We start from the raw sequence: 20,000 nt of genomic DNA on the forward strand, positions 1-20,000 counted from the left end.
GACAACTATGAACTGTGTGAGTCACCATCTATGTTTACTGTGTGTTAATGCATTCATTATCAAGTACGAGTACATTTGGCTGAACTCTGCAGTATTGATTTAGTGATGCTCATGTGGGAAAAATGGCTTTAATCTCAGCATTCCTGTGTCAAATGAAAAGCAAGAGTGTAATGTGGCAAACTAACTTAAAGGAACCGTATGTAAGATTGTGGCCAAAACTGGTACTGCAATCACTTTCAAATTACTGTAGAGCGGTGTATCCCCTCCCCCTCCCCCCTGACTCGAGATTGCCAACCCGGATGCCGAAACACTACTGACTTTGTGATTAGTAGATAGGTGGAGGGTGGCGCATCAGTTGAGGCTGCAACTTCACTTTTTAAATGACAATATCCTGGCAAGACTGCTGTTATCAGTGATATAAGTATTTGAAATGAACCTGATTTCTTAATGTCTAGTGACATATCAGGGCCATTTTATAATAAATTGAAATACATTTCTTACATACGGTTCCTTTAAGCCTAGTTTTAGACAACCTCCTTTCAAATACTGTCAAATCATCCCAGTAATCCATACTTTTTGCCTGCTGACACCAGTGTGTGTTTTTTGTGTGTGTGTGTGTGTGTGTGTGTCACAGAGAGCTGCGTCCTGTCCAACACCTCCTTCCCACCTGTGGTCCCACTGCTGTCTCTCCTGGAGAGGGGCGTTGCTGTGGGGGAGGGGCTAGAGCCCTGGGAGAGCGTGGAGGCGGGCGTCGACGTGGTGATGAGTCACCTGGAGGCGGCACGTACCATTGCCCATCACGGGGGGATCTACCGCAGCAATGCAGAAACAAAACTAAAAGGTGTGTGTGTGTGTGTGTGTGTGTGTGTGTGTGTGTGTGTGTGTGTGTGTGTGTGTGTGTGTGTGTGTGTGTTTATTGATTTGTGTTTGGTTTGACTTAAGCAGATAATGTTTTCATGCCTCACATACATGGCTGAGATAGATAGTTTCAATAATAATATTACCTCTTTGTTTTCAGACACTCACAGAAACTTTTGGTAGAATAGAGAATAGATTGCAGAGTTTTAAAGGAGAAATCTGACTCCACTCTGGTGGTTAGAAACTGCATTTCGTTGTCTTTGTACTACTGCACAATGACAATAAAGTTTAATCTAATCTAATTTAATGTACATGAGCCCCCATGTTCATGTCCCCAGAGTGTAGCACTGTAGCTGCTTGGCTGCTTTATCTATTGGAACTAGCAACTCGAGCTAGGTAAAACCGATTGATTCCTTTTTTTTGCCGTACCGACAGTACTCGTTGACCTCGAAACGGTTATCTATTTGAAAAATCGTCGGATTTCTCCTTTGAGTTTATGTTTATGGTTCTTAGCAGGCACTTTTGTCCAAAGCGACTAACAATGACATCCATAGACATTACATTAACATGAAATGAAACAGTTTATAGTAAAGTCATATGGCCTAAATAAAAAAATACCAATTATTAATGGAGTAAATAGAATACAGGGTGGTTCAGACTGAGTTGACTGAGAAGAATGCCCTGCCCACCTGTTCTGTCATATTTGTTCTCTTCATAAAGAAACATTGTGAAAGTAATGCATTCGTCTCCCTCTCTCCCTCTCTCCCTCTCTCCCTCGTTCTCTCTCCTCCTCCCTGCAGAGCTGCCGGAGCGAGTGGAGCTGCTGGAGATCTTCTGCACCGAGTTCCAGATGCGTCTGCTGTGGGGCAGCCGGGGCTCCGAGGGCTCCCAGGCTGAGCGCTACGAGAAGTTCGACAAGGTCCTCACCGCCCTCTCCCACAAGCTGGAGCCGCCCGTCCGCCACAGCGAGCTATAGCAACCTCCATAACCCCCCTCCCCTCTACACAGCACAGAAACCTGCAGTGGTACAATCCCATCTGTCCCTCTCCCATGCACCTGGGTTGGACCAAAACGGGAACGAGGGGGTGTTGAGAGGTACTGTGTAAAATACTTAACTGAAATGTGTGGAAGGGGGTAAGGAGAGAGAGTGAAAAAGGAGAGAAAGAGAGAGAGACTGTGTATCCCAAAACGAGGCACAAAGAAAGGACCGCTCATATCACAGCCTTGTCAGGCTGGACCCTTTCCATCATCAAGTCACAGAAATGCATCATGGGAAGTCAGGTGATAAGCCTGAGGAAGAAGTGTGTCAGGAAAACGGTGTGTGGGTGTGTGTTTTCTGAGAGACAATGAAAGAATGAATGAGTGTTACTGTGTCTCACCTGTACCCATTCCTGGCTTTGGACTATACTTCCCATGATTCCCTGCGTTGTGAAGTTCCTCCCGCTGTTGTCACAGACTAAAACCCTCACAATAACAGCTACAGAACCTTCCAGAGAAGAGAGAACCTGCTTTTCCTCAGCGCCAGCTCCCACGGTCATGTTGAAGTTAAAGTTGATGTTTTCCTGATGCTCCACCACCTTATAGACATAGTGGAGGAAGACAACGAGGAGAGGACACTTATCTCTGACAAAGTCACACACACACACACACACACACATCTGAATGTACGTTGCCAAATCATCTAAGTGCAAGCAGATATATCTGAAAGGAAAACTTGTGTGTGTGTGAGTGCACCCTTATTTGGATTTTTAAGTGATTTAATGGTCATCTTGCTGAAGGACTTTTCTGTACACTTTACAATTGTCTCATTTACCTGATTTTCATATTTTATTTTACTCTATTTTATCATCTATCTCTTCTGTATTTTGTGATAAAAATAGATTTCCTGCACCACAGGTTTAATTTCTACCAGGTCAGCATATGCCAAATAACAATACATCAGATGCACACACAGACACAGGCACACACACACACACACACACACACACACACACACACACACACACACACACACGAAGAGACACAGACACATACATCAACATACACACACACATTACACATAAATGTACATGCACATACCTATCACACACACAGACACATACATCACACACACACACACACACACACACACATTACACATAAATGTACATGCACATATCACACACAGACACATACATTACACACACACACACACTTACACATAAATGCACGTACACATCACATACACAAACACACACAAAAACACACACATCCTTGCAAACTCCTATTTACGTTGTGTAAATGATTGTACAGATCTGCAGGTCTTGCTCTCCTTACCGAATAGTGACCACTGCTACATGGTGAGTGTTCTCTGTCACGAAAGGGCATCCATTGAGTGTGACCTCTGACGTGGACACACATTTTGAGCCTAATTCAAGACCAGACTTTACTCGAGTCATGGCACAGGCATACTAACAGAAGTTACTATCAGACCACTGCTATCTCCTACTGGAAAAGCTGGTGAAAATGTGAAGAAAAGACTTCTGTGGGAAACAGTGCTTAGAGTCCTCAGGGAAGAGTTTGTGTGTGTGTGAGTGTGAATGATAGAGCTATGCTTGTTTTGAAGGTTCAATGTGCAAGATCACAATAGAAGGGATAATGCGCTACGAGACAAACAAAACTTGTGTAAAATGTCCTGGATGCTGAGGTGTTGTGACGTGATCATAATCAACAACATTAAATACAACAACAACATAAACAAAATTGTAATGCAAGTTTAAGAGGGCTAATGCGTTGTTACTTGATGCTTTACTGACACGTGTCTTAAATCCTTAAAGCAGGGGAGCATGCACACCCTCCCCACCCCTTAGTTAAGGTCATCATCCCTTCACCTGTGTGTTTGTGTGTGTGTCCACTTTGTGATGTGCTTTCACAGACTGCACTTAGCTCATGCTCTTCAAAGGCCTGACATCGCATTAGTGTAAAAGTGGAGGTGTGTGTGTGTTTATATGTGTGGAGGGTGGGCTTTCAGGTTGGGTGTGTAAGGTACATAGACGTCATGCATGTACACACACATAAAACTCCAAGAAACATTTCTTCAGAACAACACACATTTCAGGGAGGAAAGGTATCTGTGAATCCACTTGCTATTTACCTGCACATCCATCTTTCAGTGTAGAGTGAAATCAGCTGTTTTGTTGTGAGGGCATTACTAGTGAACTTTACAGATGGAGTTCTTTGCTGGGATAGCTGAGTACTGCGCGTACTTCCCCTTGTTGCCACAAGGGGGTGCAATTGAGCGAGCAAAAAATGTAAAAAAGAAAAAAATGAGGATGAGGTCAACTTGAGTGTTTTGAAATTTGGAGACTGTGACTTGTGTGCTTCTCACATATTGTACAGATGACTGTGTTTGGTTATGTCATTTTGTAAATAGACAGTCCTGAATGAATCTTCAAAGGAACGTGAACAAAATGTGATCACCTTTTTCTTATGTGCTGTAAATATTCTGGTATGTCATATTTTTTTCAACCTTTTTTCCAGGAAATAAACCACAGTACGCTTGTGAGAGAAACACGCTTTGTATCATTGCCTCATTTGATTTATTTATTCATTATTCTGGAATAGTGAACTTAATTACATCTGATATTCAAAATACTAGTTATTCCTTATTATTAATGTGTGATTATTCCTTCGTTATTAATGTGTGATTAAAAGTTTTAATTAACTTTTCGGCAAACACTGTGGAGGTGCACCAGACACAAAGTTCTAAAGTCACCAATGGTAAAGAGAGAAAAACATGAAAAGACAAAATGAAAAGCTAATGATTTAATATGATTAAAACAGTAATAATATATGTGAACCATATAGCAGAGTTAGCTGAGTACAAGTCAAAAACCAAGTATATGGCTTTCAATTGCAGCCATCTTGGATTTTTTGTGTGGCTAATGTGCTTTTTGGATAAAGTTTGATGCTTGTATCAAAAGTGAACGATTTCACTAATTTGCCGCACTACATTGCCATAGTTGCAAGAAATAACTCACAAGGTTAATGAAACCACACAACATAACCTATAAGCGTCAAACCAACAATGATTATTTTGTGATGATACAAATGTATACTCCAGTGGGCAAATGCATATTGAAAATGATCATTCAGAATGGAACAAAAGGAAGAACGAGCCTCTGAATTGCCCATCATTCTACCCATCGCCCCAGATGTTCTGGCGGCAGTACGTCCTAAGTATGTCAATAACTCTTTTGACATTCTGTATGATCTCAGCATGTTTTCAGTTCATTCCTTTACATCTCTGTATTAGTTCCGCCGTTAGAGTCCACACTTTGTTTGGATTTTCCAGGCTAAAGGATTCACCGATTCATCAAAGCATAAATAAAATAAATAAATGACAGATTTGATGAATGTCTTAGAATGCTATGCTATAACATTAACACAGACTGTATTTTGCACACTGTCCACACAGACTGCATTCTCTTCTACCTGTTCCTATCTTTAACCCCATCGGTAGCCTTTCCAGACTAAGGTAGCCTATTAAGGCTTGTTTACATGGTTATCATTCTGATGGCTGGTGAAGAACATTGAAGACAGTCTCTGCATTTCTCACTCCTGTTCATGTAAGCTGTTGAGTTTCTATGATCATGTATGCAACCAAGAATTATTTCTGGACAGTGAAGGAGTGAAGTGCCATAAACCAAAGGCCCCGTTAGCCTATGCAAGATCTGATCTTGACCATTTCACATCTACTCACATGCTTTACGACAAAAGACTACACTTAAGGCTTCATTTTCTATTTAGCCTATATCCAAATCAGCAGGTATTCAGTCTAAAAATGGGAAGTCAAGGAATAAACAATTTATAAATACCAAGGGTAAATAATTGATCACTGAAAACATAACAGCATGTGTATTCATCTTTATGTTTTTATTTACAGTTACAGTTTTTAAATGGCTACAACTGAATACATCAGCAGACCTGACTAGCACAACTTGTCTCGGGGAGTGCCATTAACCCTCTCTTATCTTGTAACACTAGTTGAGCAGCAGCCAGATACTACGAAGTGAAGTTACTAGTTTATCCCGCTAACTCTGAGAGAAACCGCTGATCTCTGTAAGAACATTGGCCCCAAGTATCTATTGTTTCAAAAGTGACCTGTTCTTTTGAGATCAGCAGTTACTACTAACGTTACCTGGATAAGCTAGTAGCCTCCCTCCGTTGGTAGCACAGCCCTCAGATCTGCCACAAAGGCACTCAGAACATGTGTATGATGGTTAGCTCAAGATGATCAAGAAGGAGATGCTCACCATAGGGAGATGAGCAGAATTTTATCATTGACCGTTTCAATTTACCTACTTAGGTTATGAAAACCAACCAGTGTTTTCTACCCAGCATTTTGTGATTCTACACCTAATGCTAAATATAAACATGAGTTACCTGTATGTTTGTGTTTTTAAGAGTTCTTATTACTTCTGCTTTAAGGACCTATGCAAACTAAGAGGTAACCTGGTTGGAGAAATATGTGAAATCCACTTTTTCTGAATGAGTCTCAGAGTGTTTGCAGAGAAGAGCAGAGTCTGTGTGGAGATTGGTATGGTTTCCTGAAAGAGGCTAGTAGTTGCTGACTGGTGGTTGGTGTGGTTTGTTGAGGAAAAAATAAAAAATAAGAATTCTGTCTGGAGATGGTTGGTTCATTGAGATGGCTGGTTAGAGGTTATAGAGGCTAGTAGTTGCTGATTGATGGTTGGTGTGGTTTGTTGAGAAAAAGGAGGAGTCTGTGATGGTTGTTTCATTGAGATGGCTGGGTGAAGGCTGGTTGGAGGTTGGCTGGTGAGTTTAGGTGGATGGAGGCTGAGTGAGGGTGGAGGCCACTGTTCCAGAAGAGAGCTCAGAGCAGCTGGTAGCGGGTCAGCCCACCTCCTCTCGTCTCCTTGAGACGCTGGCAGTGGCGCAGCATGCTCAGCAGATTCAGGAAGCGCTTGTCCACTGTCACCTGGGCAAATTCACGCAGGTCAGCCTCCACCACGAAGAAATGTCCTGAGGGTGCACACACGCACACACACACACACACACACACACACACACACACACACACACACACACACACACACACACACACACACACACAACGCCATAATATTTAGTGGAGCTCAATGCTTATCTGTGTGGTTCCGTTGTGTTTGGTTGCCCTATTTGTCTTGGTGGGCTGTGAGTACGGAAACCATGAATATTTTTTAAATATTTTACATATTTCCATTTATAATCTTGTCTAATAGAGCTGCAATAAGAATCTGTCTGTCTTAATAGACACAGCAAATGTTCAAAAGAAAAACAAAAACTCTCCTACCTCTGGTCTCGCCAGTCTCATTCTCCTTGAAGCGATCATAGAGCTTGCGTGACATGTTGTTCAGTGTCTTCAGGGGCTGCTGGAGGATCTTGTACTTCTCGGTCACAGACTTGTTAATGCTCCGCACCGCAGAGTTCAGCTGGTCGTATGTCACTCGACCTTTCATGTACCTGAGAATGAAGGGAGACAAGAAAGGCAGAGTGACTCTTACCTTTATTTTTCATATGACAAGACTAACTTACTAACACTGTAGTATGTTTTTTTGTGGACCTCTTCTAGCCTAATTAAATTCTGCTGAAGTAATGCTGAAACACTGTAATGATGCACTGCATTGAACTGAACTGAACTGACAAGGAGCAAGGGGAGAAAAATCACTAATCTGTGATTGTCAGGGGCAGCTGTGGCCTACTGGTTAGCACTTCGGACCAGTAGGCATTGCTGAAGTGCCCTTGAGCAAGGCACCTAACCCCTCACTGCTCCCCGAGCGCTGTTGATGCAGGCAACTCACTGCGCCAGGATTAGTGTGTGCTTCACCTCACTGTGTGTACACTGTGCCGTGTGTGTTTCACTAATTCACGGATTGGGATAAATACAGAGACCAAATTTCCCTCACGGGATCAAAAGAGTATATATACTTATACTATACTTGTCCTTCTAGGAAACCGTGTGCAACATTTTACTGACTTATAGGTTGTATCAGCGATCGCAGGTCCAAAAAAGGCCTAAACATAAATGATCACATTCATCTGATCCGTTAGCTGCCCGCCCCATAAGCAGGCCGTCAAAAAACGTGTCTCTGTAGGCAGCCTGTAGGCTCTAAGATCTGCACACAAAACAATTGCTACCAACAAGTGTTGCCAACCACTTAAAGGCAAAATAAAGTATAGGCAATTGGGGGAGAGCAAGAGGGACATACGGTGGTATCGTGTCAAACTCGTGTACAGTTATGAATTCCATCTCCTTAATCTGTTTGCGAGACTTCTTGGCAGGAGCCTGATCCTTTGGTGGCTGCTCGTTTTCCTTTTGAACAGGCAACACTTCGCTAAGGAGAATAATTGAGAAAGAAAGAGAGAGAGAGAGAGAGAGAGAGAAAGAGAGAAATATTTAAAAAGACAAGCGAAGGAGAATTTCATATGATTAAATATAAAACAGATACCAACAGACTGAACCCAGGCAAACAGTCATCCATATAACCCTACAAGCCATACGTCCTTGCAAGCTACATTTGCCATCTCCTCTTACTTGACAGCAGATGTAGGAACTGGCATGTGACTGGGGATGTTCTCTGCCATGTGAATTGCATTCTGCAAATCCTCTTCAATCAGCTCATTCAGTTCCTGCAGAACAAAACTCAAACTCAAACATCAAAGAAACCAGGAAATTCCGCAGTGCAGGTCAGGCTAAACTATACAGCTTGCAAAAAAACACCCCACCCCCTGCAAATCATCATAATTTGCTTGTTTAAAAAAGTTATCTGCACATATTTGCCCAATCAGTGTTTTAATTGTAAAGATGTAATATTGTCTGTTGATATTAAAAAATAAGTTAATTCAAAGCTAAAATATCCAGTTTGCAATATTCAACCCCTTTACTTAAGTAATTGGAAATTACTCCTTTGGTGTAATAACAACCTCAATTAATTTGATGTGGCAGTATAAACATTGGATAGTGATTTTCTCCAATTTCTCTTCACAGAATTGATATAGAACATCTAAGTTGATGGATAATATCCCTGCACTATATTGCCACAGACTGTTATTTGGATTTTGATCAGGGGTTTGAATTTGATGAAGAATAGGGCTTGAGTCATTCTAGAATATTCCCTTTACTGTTTTTGAGAAACTCCAGTGGTGCTTTTCTTACTAGTGGGCAAAATCTCTCCCAAGCCAAGACTATAACAGGTTTTCTTTTGTCATTCATCTCTGTTCACATTCCTTTCCCAGTTCCCACTGAAATATCTCCACAAAATGATGTTACTACTGCCATGTTTCACAATTGAGATGGTGTTTATTGAGTGTTTGTTAATGTTAGATTTACACTACATCTAGTGCTTTGAAGATTTACCAAAAAAACTCTATTTCAGTGTCCTGTGACTATAAAACCTGTCCCCATATCTTAAGCAATATCCATAAATGCTTTAATGTGGATCTTTTAAATCCTTGGCTTCCTTCTCCACTTCCAATGGGGTCCTTTATGGATAGCTCTTATGAATATGGACTCCTGCACCAACACCTCAGTTTCAGCCACTAAACTCTGTAGTAACCGCTGGGCTGTGGTGGCTTCTCTTTCTAATGTTAATGTTCTCTTTTTTTTTTTCATTTTCTTTCATCTTAGCTTTCATTTTCTTCCATCTGAATATAATTATGTCTTCATTATCTTTTTAAAGTATATTTTTGGGACTTTTTGCCTTTATGGGGATAGAATAGTTAGGAATTAATGGTTAACAATAGGAAGCAAGTGGGGGTGAGAGATTGGGGGTGGGATCAGGTGGTCAGAATCAAACCTGAGTCTCACGGCCACTCACACCCGTGTTTTTTCAGTATGCTGCCACCTGCAACACCATGTCCTTATTCTCTAATATGTTGATGATGATGATGATGTTGTTGTTTTCCATTGTCATGTAGGCATATCAAGAACAACAAAGTACAAACCTCCAACTGTTTTAGTGAATCTCTCTCTTCAGCAACACACTTCTCAAACTGATCCAAGAGCTTTGTCATCCCACTGACCTCCGCTGCAATCTTACGAAAAATCTTCTGTTTCTCTGGGTCATTTCCTAAAAATAAAATAAATAAATAAACATAAAAGAAAACAATGTGAACGTCATTGTTTTTCAGGTCCATCTTGTGACCCAATAATAAATAGGCCTGATAGTGATATCACTACAAAGTGTGGGGAATTGTGGTCAATAATTTCAACACAGCAATAACAATTAATCAAAGGGTCAAGAAAGTCCTTGAAGTTAAGTCTAAGTGCTTTTCAACTTACCAATAACTCGTAAGTGCATGAGGTTTTTAACCTTTGAGATTCTGCTGTTGATGTGCTCCGTTAGCTCCTCAAGCTCACAGTGGCTCATGATTCTGAGAACACATAAATTATTAGACCACCATAGACATTCAGCATTGATAGTATTTTACAAGCTAACTTATACTATACAACCAAACTAAATAGTACAGGTAAACTGAATAATTTAGACGTACTGGTAACAAAAAGGCCATACCAAATATATTTGATCAAAGTTGCATTACAGCCTATGCTCTGTAGTGGCAAATAAATTAGACTTACAACTAAGTCATTCTATGCGTTTTCCAATGCTTTATAGTGCAGTTTCTATTTGCAGCAATTTTATTGTATTTGATTTACAGTGCAAAACTGACCAAATTCAACAGATCTCAAGTACCATTGTATGTTAAGTATGTGGATACAACTTGGGATAAACCTGACAACTGGCCATACAAGATGACATTGCAGCCTACATTTCACACGTTAACAGTTGATCACCTTTACTAATTTCAGGGGCAATAGTCTAGTAGATCGAGTATCACAACGACACAAAATTATGCAACAAACAATCTAGCTCTCCTGCAGATAGCTAACGTTAGCAAGGTCTGTCAAAACATTCAAGCAGTTTGTCTATTTAGGTAGACATAATAAGGCAATAAGGCATGTCGTCATTCGTTAAATAAACTGACTTTTCATATTGATTTTATTTAGACGTTACTCACTTAATATAAACGGCACACAGTCTTTTCTAAGTAGGCTAGTGTAAACAGTTACAGCTGTATCCCGCGTCAACGTTCAAATCTTTTGTGGGTGGGAGGAACCTTTCTTCTTCTTGAGTGTCGTCTACAAACAGTCATGACCGCTACCGCCACCTTCTGACACTAAAAAGTTATTACCAAGAACCAAGAGAAGACTCAAAAGCATAACACGCTTCATTTATTTGACAACACGAGTCATCAGCTATCACTTCAACAAGTCTGTACACCACTGTGAATGTGGAATATAGACCAACAACCAATTAAAAATTTATCTAACAAAAACACAAAACCAAAATCCACCATGTCAAAGTATGAACGAAATTGAATTGTCAGGACAAACATACACTGACTTTACATAGACTTGGTACAATTTAATGTCAAATACATTTCAAAAGTACAAATGTGTCTTCTACTACAGCTCTATTTGCCCATGTGAGGCGGCTACTGTGTTTTTAGCAACCTGTGCTGACAGCTGTGCTCTTCTTTAGCCTACAGTAAACACACAAAATCATTGGCCAAACTACTCTCCACTCACTTCAGATGCATGTTACTTGTAACTTAGTGTTTGTGTTCTTAGCATTTCTCCCCATACCCCCTCTCCCAGACACAAGATTCTTTATGCCCTTTGAAAGCAAACCTGACTCACACAGCTTTCCTCCTCCTGAGTTTACTCTGCTAGGGTGACATCAAATCCCCACTCTCCATAAAATATGTAAGCCTTTTAGTGATCATATTCCTTAAACTTACATATGTGAGCTGAGCTTTACTGGACGGTGTTCCTGGTAAGGTGTCCAACACACCACCTAAGGTTCTGAGTCTCTGTTTAACACTTCCAAGTTTTGAGGTTGTCTGTAAACCTTAACATATTCATATATTGCACCTATCTACGATCATTGATGCAATGATGCTTGAATGACAGTTCTTAGTAATGTCTTGAAAAGGAATACTTCCAAATACATGTTAAAAAGCAATAGGAAAGAAGAATCAAAGCACTCACTCATAGATTGAAAACATTTATTAAAACCTACTATTTTAAAAACGACTTTACAAATGACAGTCACAGACAAAACAAGTACTAGATAGGTTTATTACGAGGTATACGTGGCACACTTCTTAATGTGGTTTCTCAATGCAGCAGGAGTCCAAATACTGTATGTAATATATATATATATATATATATATATATATATATATATATATATATATATATATATATATATATATATATATATATAAAAAATAAAAAAAACAATGAAATAAAAACACTTGTATCTTGTATCTTACAACTGTCAACATGCCTCCTATCTGGCATTTACACACTAGAGATTTGCTACCTTCAGCAAAAATGTTACAGCCGTTACAGTCCCAATGATGCCTTCAGGAGAGAGGCCATATCGTCGGATATGTTATCCTCCTCACCTGGAAAGAGAAGGGAACAATCAAAGTCAAATAAATAAGAGTATCTGGAGTATTTGTAGGACTGCAGCACGGGGGCCCCACAAGGCACACTTTGCATCAACTTATTTGTGAAACCCTAAGGCGTGTACATCTATGCCCCTATGGCATATTGCAATCACTGCAATTTTATGCATTGTTGGGCTGTTGTGACAAGTACATTTCCCAGGTGTGGGATTTAATAAAGTCTTATCTTCTTCTTCTTCTTCTTCCTAAAAACTGTATAGAAGCTTTATGAGTGTGTAACACTGGGAGCTTTGACTTCAAAGATCCAATCAGTTCATCTTAGAGTTCATATTAGCATTTGTACTAAATTTGAAGCATGTGCCTCAAGGCATTTGTGAGCATTCACAAGAATGGGACTTTCATGTTCACAGTGACCTTGAATTTCGACCTCCAAATCTAATTGGTTCATCTTTGAGTCCGACTGAACATCCAGACCTAGTCTGAAGCACGTGTCTTGAGGTGCTCTTGAGAACCTGCGTTCTCGGGACTGGGGTATACAACCCAAAAACATAATGCCTCCAACCATGGCTATCACCGACATGGAAGCATAAAGATAATACTTGCCTTTTCCTTTGCCTTTCAGCAGTCTTATTAGTATGCGCTAAAAATCAAACTCCATGATCATGGTGTTGTTAAGAGCTTGTTCTATCAGAGGAACCTCAGGAACATCAGGAAGATGTGATTTGGTTTCAAAAATGTCAGAAAATGGTGAAGAAATGTTGATCAGTATTTCCAAAAACCCAAGATTACGTCATCAAATGTCTTGTTTTATTTAAACACCACAGACATTCAGTTTACTATCATCGAGCAGTAAGTAAACCATGAAATATTCAGATTTAAGAAGCTGAAATCAGATAATTTTGAGATGACTGAATCCAATAAAGCAATTAACAAAATAGGCGATGATTAATTTAATAACTAAACTAATCAATAACTAATCACTAAACAATAAATCGGTTAATTGTTAAACTACGCTGTTCTACCAGACATAAGAAAGAGGATTATTACCCTCGCAGGCGGTCATGTCCTGTTCCAGTTTGAGCTTCTTCTGTCCGATGCGCAGCATACCGTCCTCTATGGAATCTTTGCTGATAAGCCTGATCACCTTCACTGTCCTGGAGACCAAAAATAGAGATGAGGGGAAAAAAACAGAAAAAAAAAAAAAAAAAACATACCTGCATGCACACGCATTGTCTGTCCTTTAAACCAGTGTTTCCCAAACTTTTTTTCTGGGGACCCACTTTTTAAAAATGACAGACCATCGCGACCCATTTCACTTCAGATCTAACATGCAACCACCAATATTGTTTTAGGCCACAGGTTCTCAAACTTTTACATGCCCCCCCTAACCATTCTACACTGCCATATGTATACGTAATAGCACCTAGGTCTGGCCTACTACCACTACTATGGTGTACAACTCTGCAATCTCAATTACACATGAAACAATGTTAAATATTTTCAAAGCTATAAAATTCTCGCTCAGTTTTGTACAAACACACAACCTCAGGTTTTCCTCATCCTGCTTTGAACACAGTTTTGTTGCATTTTGAGCACCATCAGCATGGAAAGTTACCTAAAAGATAACATTTTAATGTGCATCCGAGAGTTTGGGGATATTCTTGCATTCTACGCAATCGTCAATCTTCAACATAGTAAGCTGTTCCTGTATATCTAAAGAGAGATGTTGTACTAGGCTGCGTTGCGTTGCAGACAAATGGATCCATAACAGCGTTAATTCCGATGTAAACATAGCAATTAACTCAAGTCGTTATATTGTAGCCTATTACTGGAGGTTTCTTTGGAAAGTTGAATCCGCATTGAATCAGCAAGTTAAACGTTTGCTTGTTTATAGGCCTTATACTAAAGTCAAAGTCAAAGTCAAAGTCAGCTTTATTGTCAATTTCTTCACATGTTCCAGACATACAAAGAGATCGAAATTACGTTTCTCACTATCCCACGGTGAAGACAAGACATATTTTACCAATTTTAAGTCCACAGACAAACATAACATTCAAGTAAACAAAAAAGTAAGTAAATAAGTAAGTAAGAGGGCACATATAATAATGAAAAAATAAGAGCAGCAAAATTTTGTTGAAATTGTGCATAGACAGTCAATAAAAAACTAGTGCAAAGTCAGGCCAATAAGAGGCTTGGGTAGTTCTGTTTGACCTGAGTAATAAAGAAAGTGGCATAGTGGTGCAAGTTATGTAAGAGCAGCAGAAGTGTTGTGTTTTCAGGACAACACCACCAAGTTGTAAAGTGTACAAGTGTGCAAGTGTTCAAGTGTGCAAGTGGAGTAGTGCAGGCGGCCATTGTGGGTCCAATGTCCAGGATGTTATGTAGCTGAGGGTGGAGGGGGGAGAGGAGGGAGAGAGTTCAGCATCCTTACAGCTTGGTGTATGAAGCTGTTGGTGAGTCTGGTAGTCTGGGGAGCGCAGGCTTCTGTACCTCTTCCCAGAGGGCAGTAGATCAAACAGATTGTGGGGGTGACTTGCATCACCACAATTTTGGTAAGCCTTTTAGGGTGAGGTGGGTGGTGTAAATGTCCTTCAGGGAGGGGAGTGAAGCACCAATGATCCTTCCAGCTGTGTTCACTATGCTGCAGGGCTTTCCTGTTGTATTCAGTGCAGCTTCCGCCCCACACAGCGATACAGCTGGAGAGGATGCTCTCAATGGTGCCTCGGTAGAATGTGGTCATGATGGCTGGTGGAGCACTTGCCCGCCTGAGTTTCCGCGAGGAAGTACAGGCGGGCTGAGCTCTCTCTTCGCCAGTGATGCAGTGTTGGTGGTCCAGGAGAGGTCTTCACTGATGTGCACCCCCCAGGAATTTGGTGCTGCTCGCTCTCTCCACCACAGCACCGCCGATGGTCAGTGGCAGGTGTTGGGTGTGACCTCTCCGGAAGTCAACAACAATCTCTTTGGTCTTGCTGACGTTCAGCAGGAGGTTGTTGTCCCTGCACCACGTGGTCAGATGGTGCGACCTCCAACCTGTATTGAGTCTAAATTAAGCCCTTGGTGATGAGACCCACCAGAGTTGTGTCAAGCCAGCAAATTTCACTATGTGATTGTTGCTGTAGGTTGCAGTGCAGTCATCGTCAGCAGGGTGAAGAGCAGCGGACTGAGCACGAAGCCTTGGGGGGGCCCCTGTGCTCAGTGTGATGCTGCTTGAGGTATTGTTGCCAACACGCATTACTACTTGGGGCCTCTGACAGAGGAAGTCCAGTAGCCAGTTGCAGAGGTAGGTACTGAGTCCCAGTTTGTCGAGTTTGCAGATGAGTTGTTGTGGTATTATGGTTTTGAATGCAGAACTGAAGTCTATAAACAGCAATCTCACATATGAGTCTCTTTTTTCCAGGTGGGTGAGGGCTGGGTGGAGGGCAGAGCAGATTGCATCCTCTGTAGACCGCTTGGCTCGGTATGCAAACTGGAAGGGGTCCAGGGTGGGGGGGAGAATGGCTTTGATATGTGACATGACAAGCCGCTCAAAGCACTTCATGATGATGGGTGTCAGTGCCACAGGGCGGTAGTCATTGAAGCAGGATGGAGCAGTTTTCTTCGGCACAGGTATGATGGTGGCAGCTTTGAAACATGATGGGACGATGGCTTGCTTCAGGGAAGTGTTAAAGATGTCTGTGAAGACATCCTTAAGCTCCCCTGCGCAGTCCTTCAGCGCACGACCTGGGATGTTGTCTGGACCTGTTGCCTAGGGCTGTGTATTGGTGTTGTGACAAGCTATGTTGTCGTAAGAATGTGAAATGAATACATTTCAGAATAAGAGGCTTTTGCGCAATAGCCAAAAGATAAGAGTTTGCGAGGTGGAAAACAAGACTAAATTGTAGCCTTATATAATGCATTGGTGTGCATTTTAAATCCGAAATAATAAGGAATGTGAGGAGGCTGCTATTAACTTTAAAGAGTGCATCTACAATCGAAACTGTATCAGCCTATGACGCAAATTGAATAGCCATGCCCGGTATACGGATGTCTGCTTTAGTTGACAGCATGGTAACTAGATTTTAATCGGTCAACGGAAGCTGTCCGTTAATGTTCATGCTGATTCATGTCCGTTGCATTGTGCAACTGCGAGGTCCATAGCACGCGCCCCACAGAAATGTTTCCTTTGGCGAAGTAAGATGCACGCTGCCCCCCTCTGGCAGCGTTAGCCCCAGTTTCAGAGCTATTCTAGGGCCGTCACTGTGGTAAACAAACTATATCCTAATAGAAAACTGTTAGCTTTCCTGGTTAAAGGGTATAAGCTAGGCCTATTACACAACATAAATTGTGCTGGCGACCCAAATAAAATCTTCTGCGACCCACCCGTGGGTCACGACCCAGTCTTTGGGAACCAATGCTTTAAACAACAGAGGAAAACAACTATTTTAGGTACCACTACCTACTACCATGGCTTCACTTAGGTGAACTAATGTGTCCCCACACAAACACAAATACATGCCCTCCATCTCATATTCAAACCACTAACACACACACACACACACACACACACACACACACACACACACACACACGCTCTGACCTTGTCTGACCCACGCGGTGGCAACGATCCTCTGCCTGTTTGTCATTGTACGGGTTGCAGTCGATGTCGTGTAAGATGACCACGTTGGCAGAAGTCAAATTGATGCCCAGCCCCCCTGCCTTGGTTGACAACAGAAACACAAAGATGTCCTGGTCCGTGTTGAACTCGTCGATCAGGCCAATCCTGGGGTTGAGGCCGTCCAAAGAGTGAGAGAGAGAGAGAGAGAGAAAGAAAAAAAAAAGGTTATAATGACAGCTTGACTTCAGATGCATTTACAGCCTGAAGATAATTTGTATAACTGGACCTGAAAAGAAGTGTCTGCTGGCTGCCCTACCTGTCAGCCATGGGCGTTGAGCCGTCCAATCGGATGTAGCGGTGGCTGTGATGCTTGAGGAAGATTTCGAGGATGTCGAGCATCATGGTGAATTGGCTGAAGAGCACTACTCGGGACCCCTGCATGGGGGAAAACCAAGACATATCATATATGGTGTGTGTCTCTAATGCAATTCATCTTTAAGAGTGTGTGTGTTTACATGTGTGTATGTGTGTATATGAAAGAGGGGACACACACACTTGTAAAGACCTCAAAAGTTATGTGAGTCTTTGTTATCTGTCTGTGAGTAGTGTGTCTGTCTGTGAGTAGTGTGTGTGTGTGTGTGCGTGCGTGTGTGTGTGTGTGTGTGTGTGTGTGTGTGTGTGTGTGTGTGTGTGTGTGTATATATACCTCCTCTTTGAGGGACGCCAGCAGCTTTGTGAGAAAGTGCAGCTTCCCGGAGTCCAGCAGCAGGTCAGAGCCCAGCTTGCACTCCCTCAGAGCAGAGTACTGCTGGCATAGCCGGTGCAGCTCAAAGTCCGACATCACCTCCATGTCCTCCTTCACCAGGACCGGGTCCGAGTCCCGGTGGGTCAGCTCCTGAGGACAGGAACACCCCACAACACAAGATCAATCCCCACCAGAGAACAATTCAGCACAGGTACAGGAAACTAAAACAACACAATGTAAGAACTGGTAGTCATAACCTCTTGTCGACGATTTTGGCTACCCATTTAGTGCTAAAGGTATTACGCAGAGCATTGAAGACTGATGACTAGGGTTATGTTACTGCAAGGTACGACAAAGTTATATAGCACAATATAAGACAATCTGGTCGTGCATTGGCAATGTCAGAGACACTATTGTCCGTATTGTAAGTCAGGGTATCATCAAAATGAGCTTAAAGCAATCATTTTAAGATATAATAACTACATCTTACTTTAACACATAATACTACCGACACAGAGAGTGTAAGAACATTTTGGTACACCCAAATATGTTTGTACAATGTTTGTATGATACAGTGCTGATTCTCAAAAACACTGCAATTTTAATTCATAGTTAACATCTGCAGGCAGTGGTTCATTTTGTGTTTCCAGCACCTCAGCCCATTAGATATGGCAGTGTTGTAGTGGTTGCATTAAAAAAGTACTTTTTGCTAGATTGTATGCGTATGGTGGTGTGTTCTTTTACATTACAGTTCTCCGAGAATCCTAGATTTTTAAAAAGTTACAAAATATATCAGCTTGCATACAGTATCACATTACATCGTATTGCCAATACACAGCCGTCTTCATGATTTTACTAACTGCCGTAATCTGGGTAATTAAACAATAACCAAGACTGCAGATGAAATCTGCCTGGTAAATAATCTCCAACCACACCTCCAGAATACAGGGAGAGAGGATAGGACCAAATTACACCCGGTTATGGTTATAGGATTTGGCAGACGCTTTTGTCCAAACACTTGAGAATTGTTTCAAGTCGAGGCTTTTCTCCTTGTTTGGTATGCATGCATAAAAAACAAACAGAGGAAACCCAAGCCCAGACAAGCCTATACACACAGCCCAGCTCTCTAAGAAAACAAGAGCCCACTTCTTTCCTAAAGTACTTCAACGTGTTACCCACAAGCCCCTCTTGGGAGACATGAGGTAGCATTTGGGTGATTATGGCGTTTATTACTGTTCCTCGCTCGATGTTATTCTCTCTCTCTCTCCCCACGTGTGATACGTAATATGTGCCACCAATCTCCCCCTGGTGATACATCATTAGCAGCACCAACTGCATCTGCTGGTCCACCCAACAGGGATGCTGTAACCATGGCAACTGCATATATACTGCAAACATTACCTAACCACCCCACATAAGCCATGTGCCTGCTGTAGTGTCCTGGGTTTCTTATTTCCTTTACTTGGCATTATCAGGGTTTTATTACACGGCTCTTCACAATTCTAAAGAACACTCCATTCACTTGAATGGGCCTTCCCAACGTTCGGTGGTCTGTAATTTCTCGATAACAAACCGTTGCTAAGTATAACAGACCGCTGTCAAGGAAAATGGGTTTGGTGCTTCTAATTCACGTCTTTCATATCACTCCGCAAGTACTGGAACTTCATTCAAAAGTGAAAGCAGACGGTTGATCAGCTGTGTTCTAAAGAATGTTTGATTTAAGATCAGCGCGTGTTGTTGCAAACTATTTGTTTCTCAGCACAAGCCATGATGAAACGGTAGCAAATAGGCTATAGCCTAGGCTATGTAGGCTAAAGAGTCATATCGTGGGGAGTTTATTGTTTCGTTTTGGCAAGTAGCCGTGTAATAAGCGGGATATTCTGCGCCTCGGGGTCCAGTTTGCCCTGTCGGGACCTATTTCCCGATAATGACCGGCGTTCTATACATTATCCCTTACTTATGTCGTCTTTGTCTAGCCCGTTGTTAACATAGATGTCCATAGATTGTCCATAGATTCTCTATTCTCATTGGCCAATAGATTGTCTACTTCAAAGTGCTGTATTGCAGCATAGTTTAATATGAACAACAAAAAAGACATGTTAAAGACATACAGTTACATGAATGTGTGTGTTTCTCTGCGTATTTTTGAGAATGTCTGAGTGTGTGTGTGTGTGTGTGTGTGTATCTCAGTGTATGTGTGTGTTTGTCTGTGTTTGTCTGTGTGTGTGTGTGTGTGTGTGTGTGTATGAATGAATGTGTGTGTGTGTGTGTGTGTGAGAGAGAGAG

General features: G+C 41.6%; 3 protein-coding genes across 9 annotated transcripts in view; 1 reads left to right on the top strand and 2 right to left on the bottom strand.

Moving 5' to 3' along the window:
• sh2d3ca (SH2 domain containing 3Ca) overlaps positions 1–2,872 on the top strand; it is a 73,519-nt gene extending 70,647 nt beyond the window's left edge. For all 6 annotated transcript variants that reach the window (XM_048259117.1, XM_048259118.1, XM_048259119.1 and 3 more), the window contains 2 exons: positions 635–841; positions 1,659–2,872. In XM_048259117.1, coding sequence (XP_048115074.1) covers positions 635–841; positions 1,659–1,834 — 383 coding nt within the window. In that variant the 3' untranslated portion in view covers positions 1,835–2,872. The remainder of the gene's footprint in view (positions 1–634; positions 842–1,658) is intronic.
• Positions 2,873–5,774: 2,902 nt separating this feature from the next.
• On the bottom strand, positions 5,775–12,157 carry ska1 (spindle and kinetochore associated complex subunit 1). 2 transcript variants are annotated; one of them, XM_048258974.1, is made up of 7 exons: positions 11,701–12,157; positions 10,181–10,272; positions 9,844–9,968; positions 8,435–8,529; positions 8,109–8,234; positions 7,193–7,362; positions 5,775–6,882 (listed from the first exon to the last, which is right to left on the bottom strand). In XM_048258974.1, the coding sequence occupies exons 2-7, from the start codon at positions 10,266–10,268 to the stop codon at positions 6,734–6,736; spliced, it is 753 nt and encodes a 250-aa protein (XP_048114931.1). In that variant the 5' UTR covers positions 10,269–10,272; positions 11,701–12,157; the 3' UTR covers positions 5,775–6,733. The 2 variants fall into 2 exon arrangements, with proteins under 2 accessions (XP_048114931.1, XP_048114930.1); XM_048258973.1 differs by having other exon boundaries at positions 10,918–12,156.
• Positions 12,158–12,188: 31 nt separating this feature from the next.
• smarcad1b (SWI/SNF-related, matrix-associated actin-dependent regulator of chromatin, subfamily a, containing DEAD/H box 1 b) overlaps positions 12,189–20,000 on the bottom strand; it is a 28,515-nt gene continuing 20,703 nt past the window's right edge. The window contains 5 exon segments of the mRNA XM_048258975.1: positions 12,189–12,372; positions 13,423–13,529; positions 16,952–17,134; positions 17,286–17,404; positions 17,676–17,864. Coding sequence (XP_048114932.1) covers positions 12,311–12,372; positions 13,423–13,529; positions 16,952–17,134; positions 17,286–17,404; positions 17,676–17,864 — 660 coding nt within the window. The 3' untranslated portion in view covers positions 12,189–12,310.

Source organism: Alosa alosa, chromosome 12, assembly GCF_017589495.1.
Source record: "Alosa alosa isolate M-15738 ecotype Scorff River chromosome 12, AALO_Geno_1.1, whole genome shotgun sequence".
NCBI lineage: Eukaryota > Metazoa > Chordata > Actinopteri > Clupeiformes > Clupeidae > Alosa > Alosa alosa.

Bases quoted from the DNA above. Each gene is read 5' to 3' on its own strand.
- ska1 (XM_048258974.1), bottom strand. From the start codon at position 10,268: ATGAGCCACTGTGAGCTTGAGGAGCTAACGGAGCACATCAACAGCAGA. The intron at 9,969-10,180 runs GTAAGTTGAAAA...TTTTATTTTTAG, and splicing joins CATGCACTTACGAGTTATTG to GAAATGACCCAGAGAAACAG. The intron at 7,363-8,108 runs GTATGTCCCTCT...CTTCATTCTCAG, and splicing joins GAGTTTGACACGATACCACC to GTACATGAAAGGTCGAGTGA.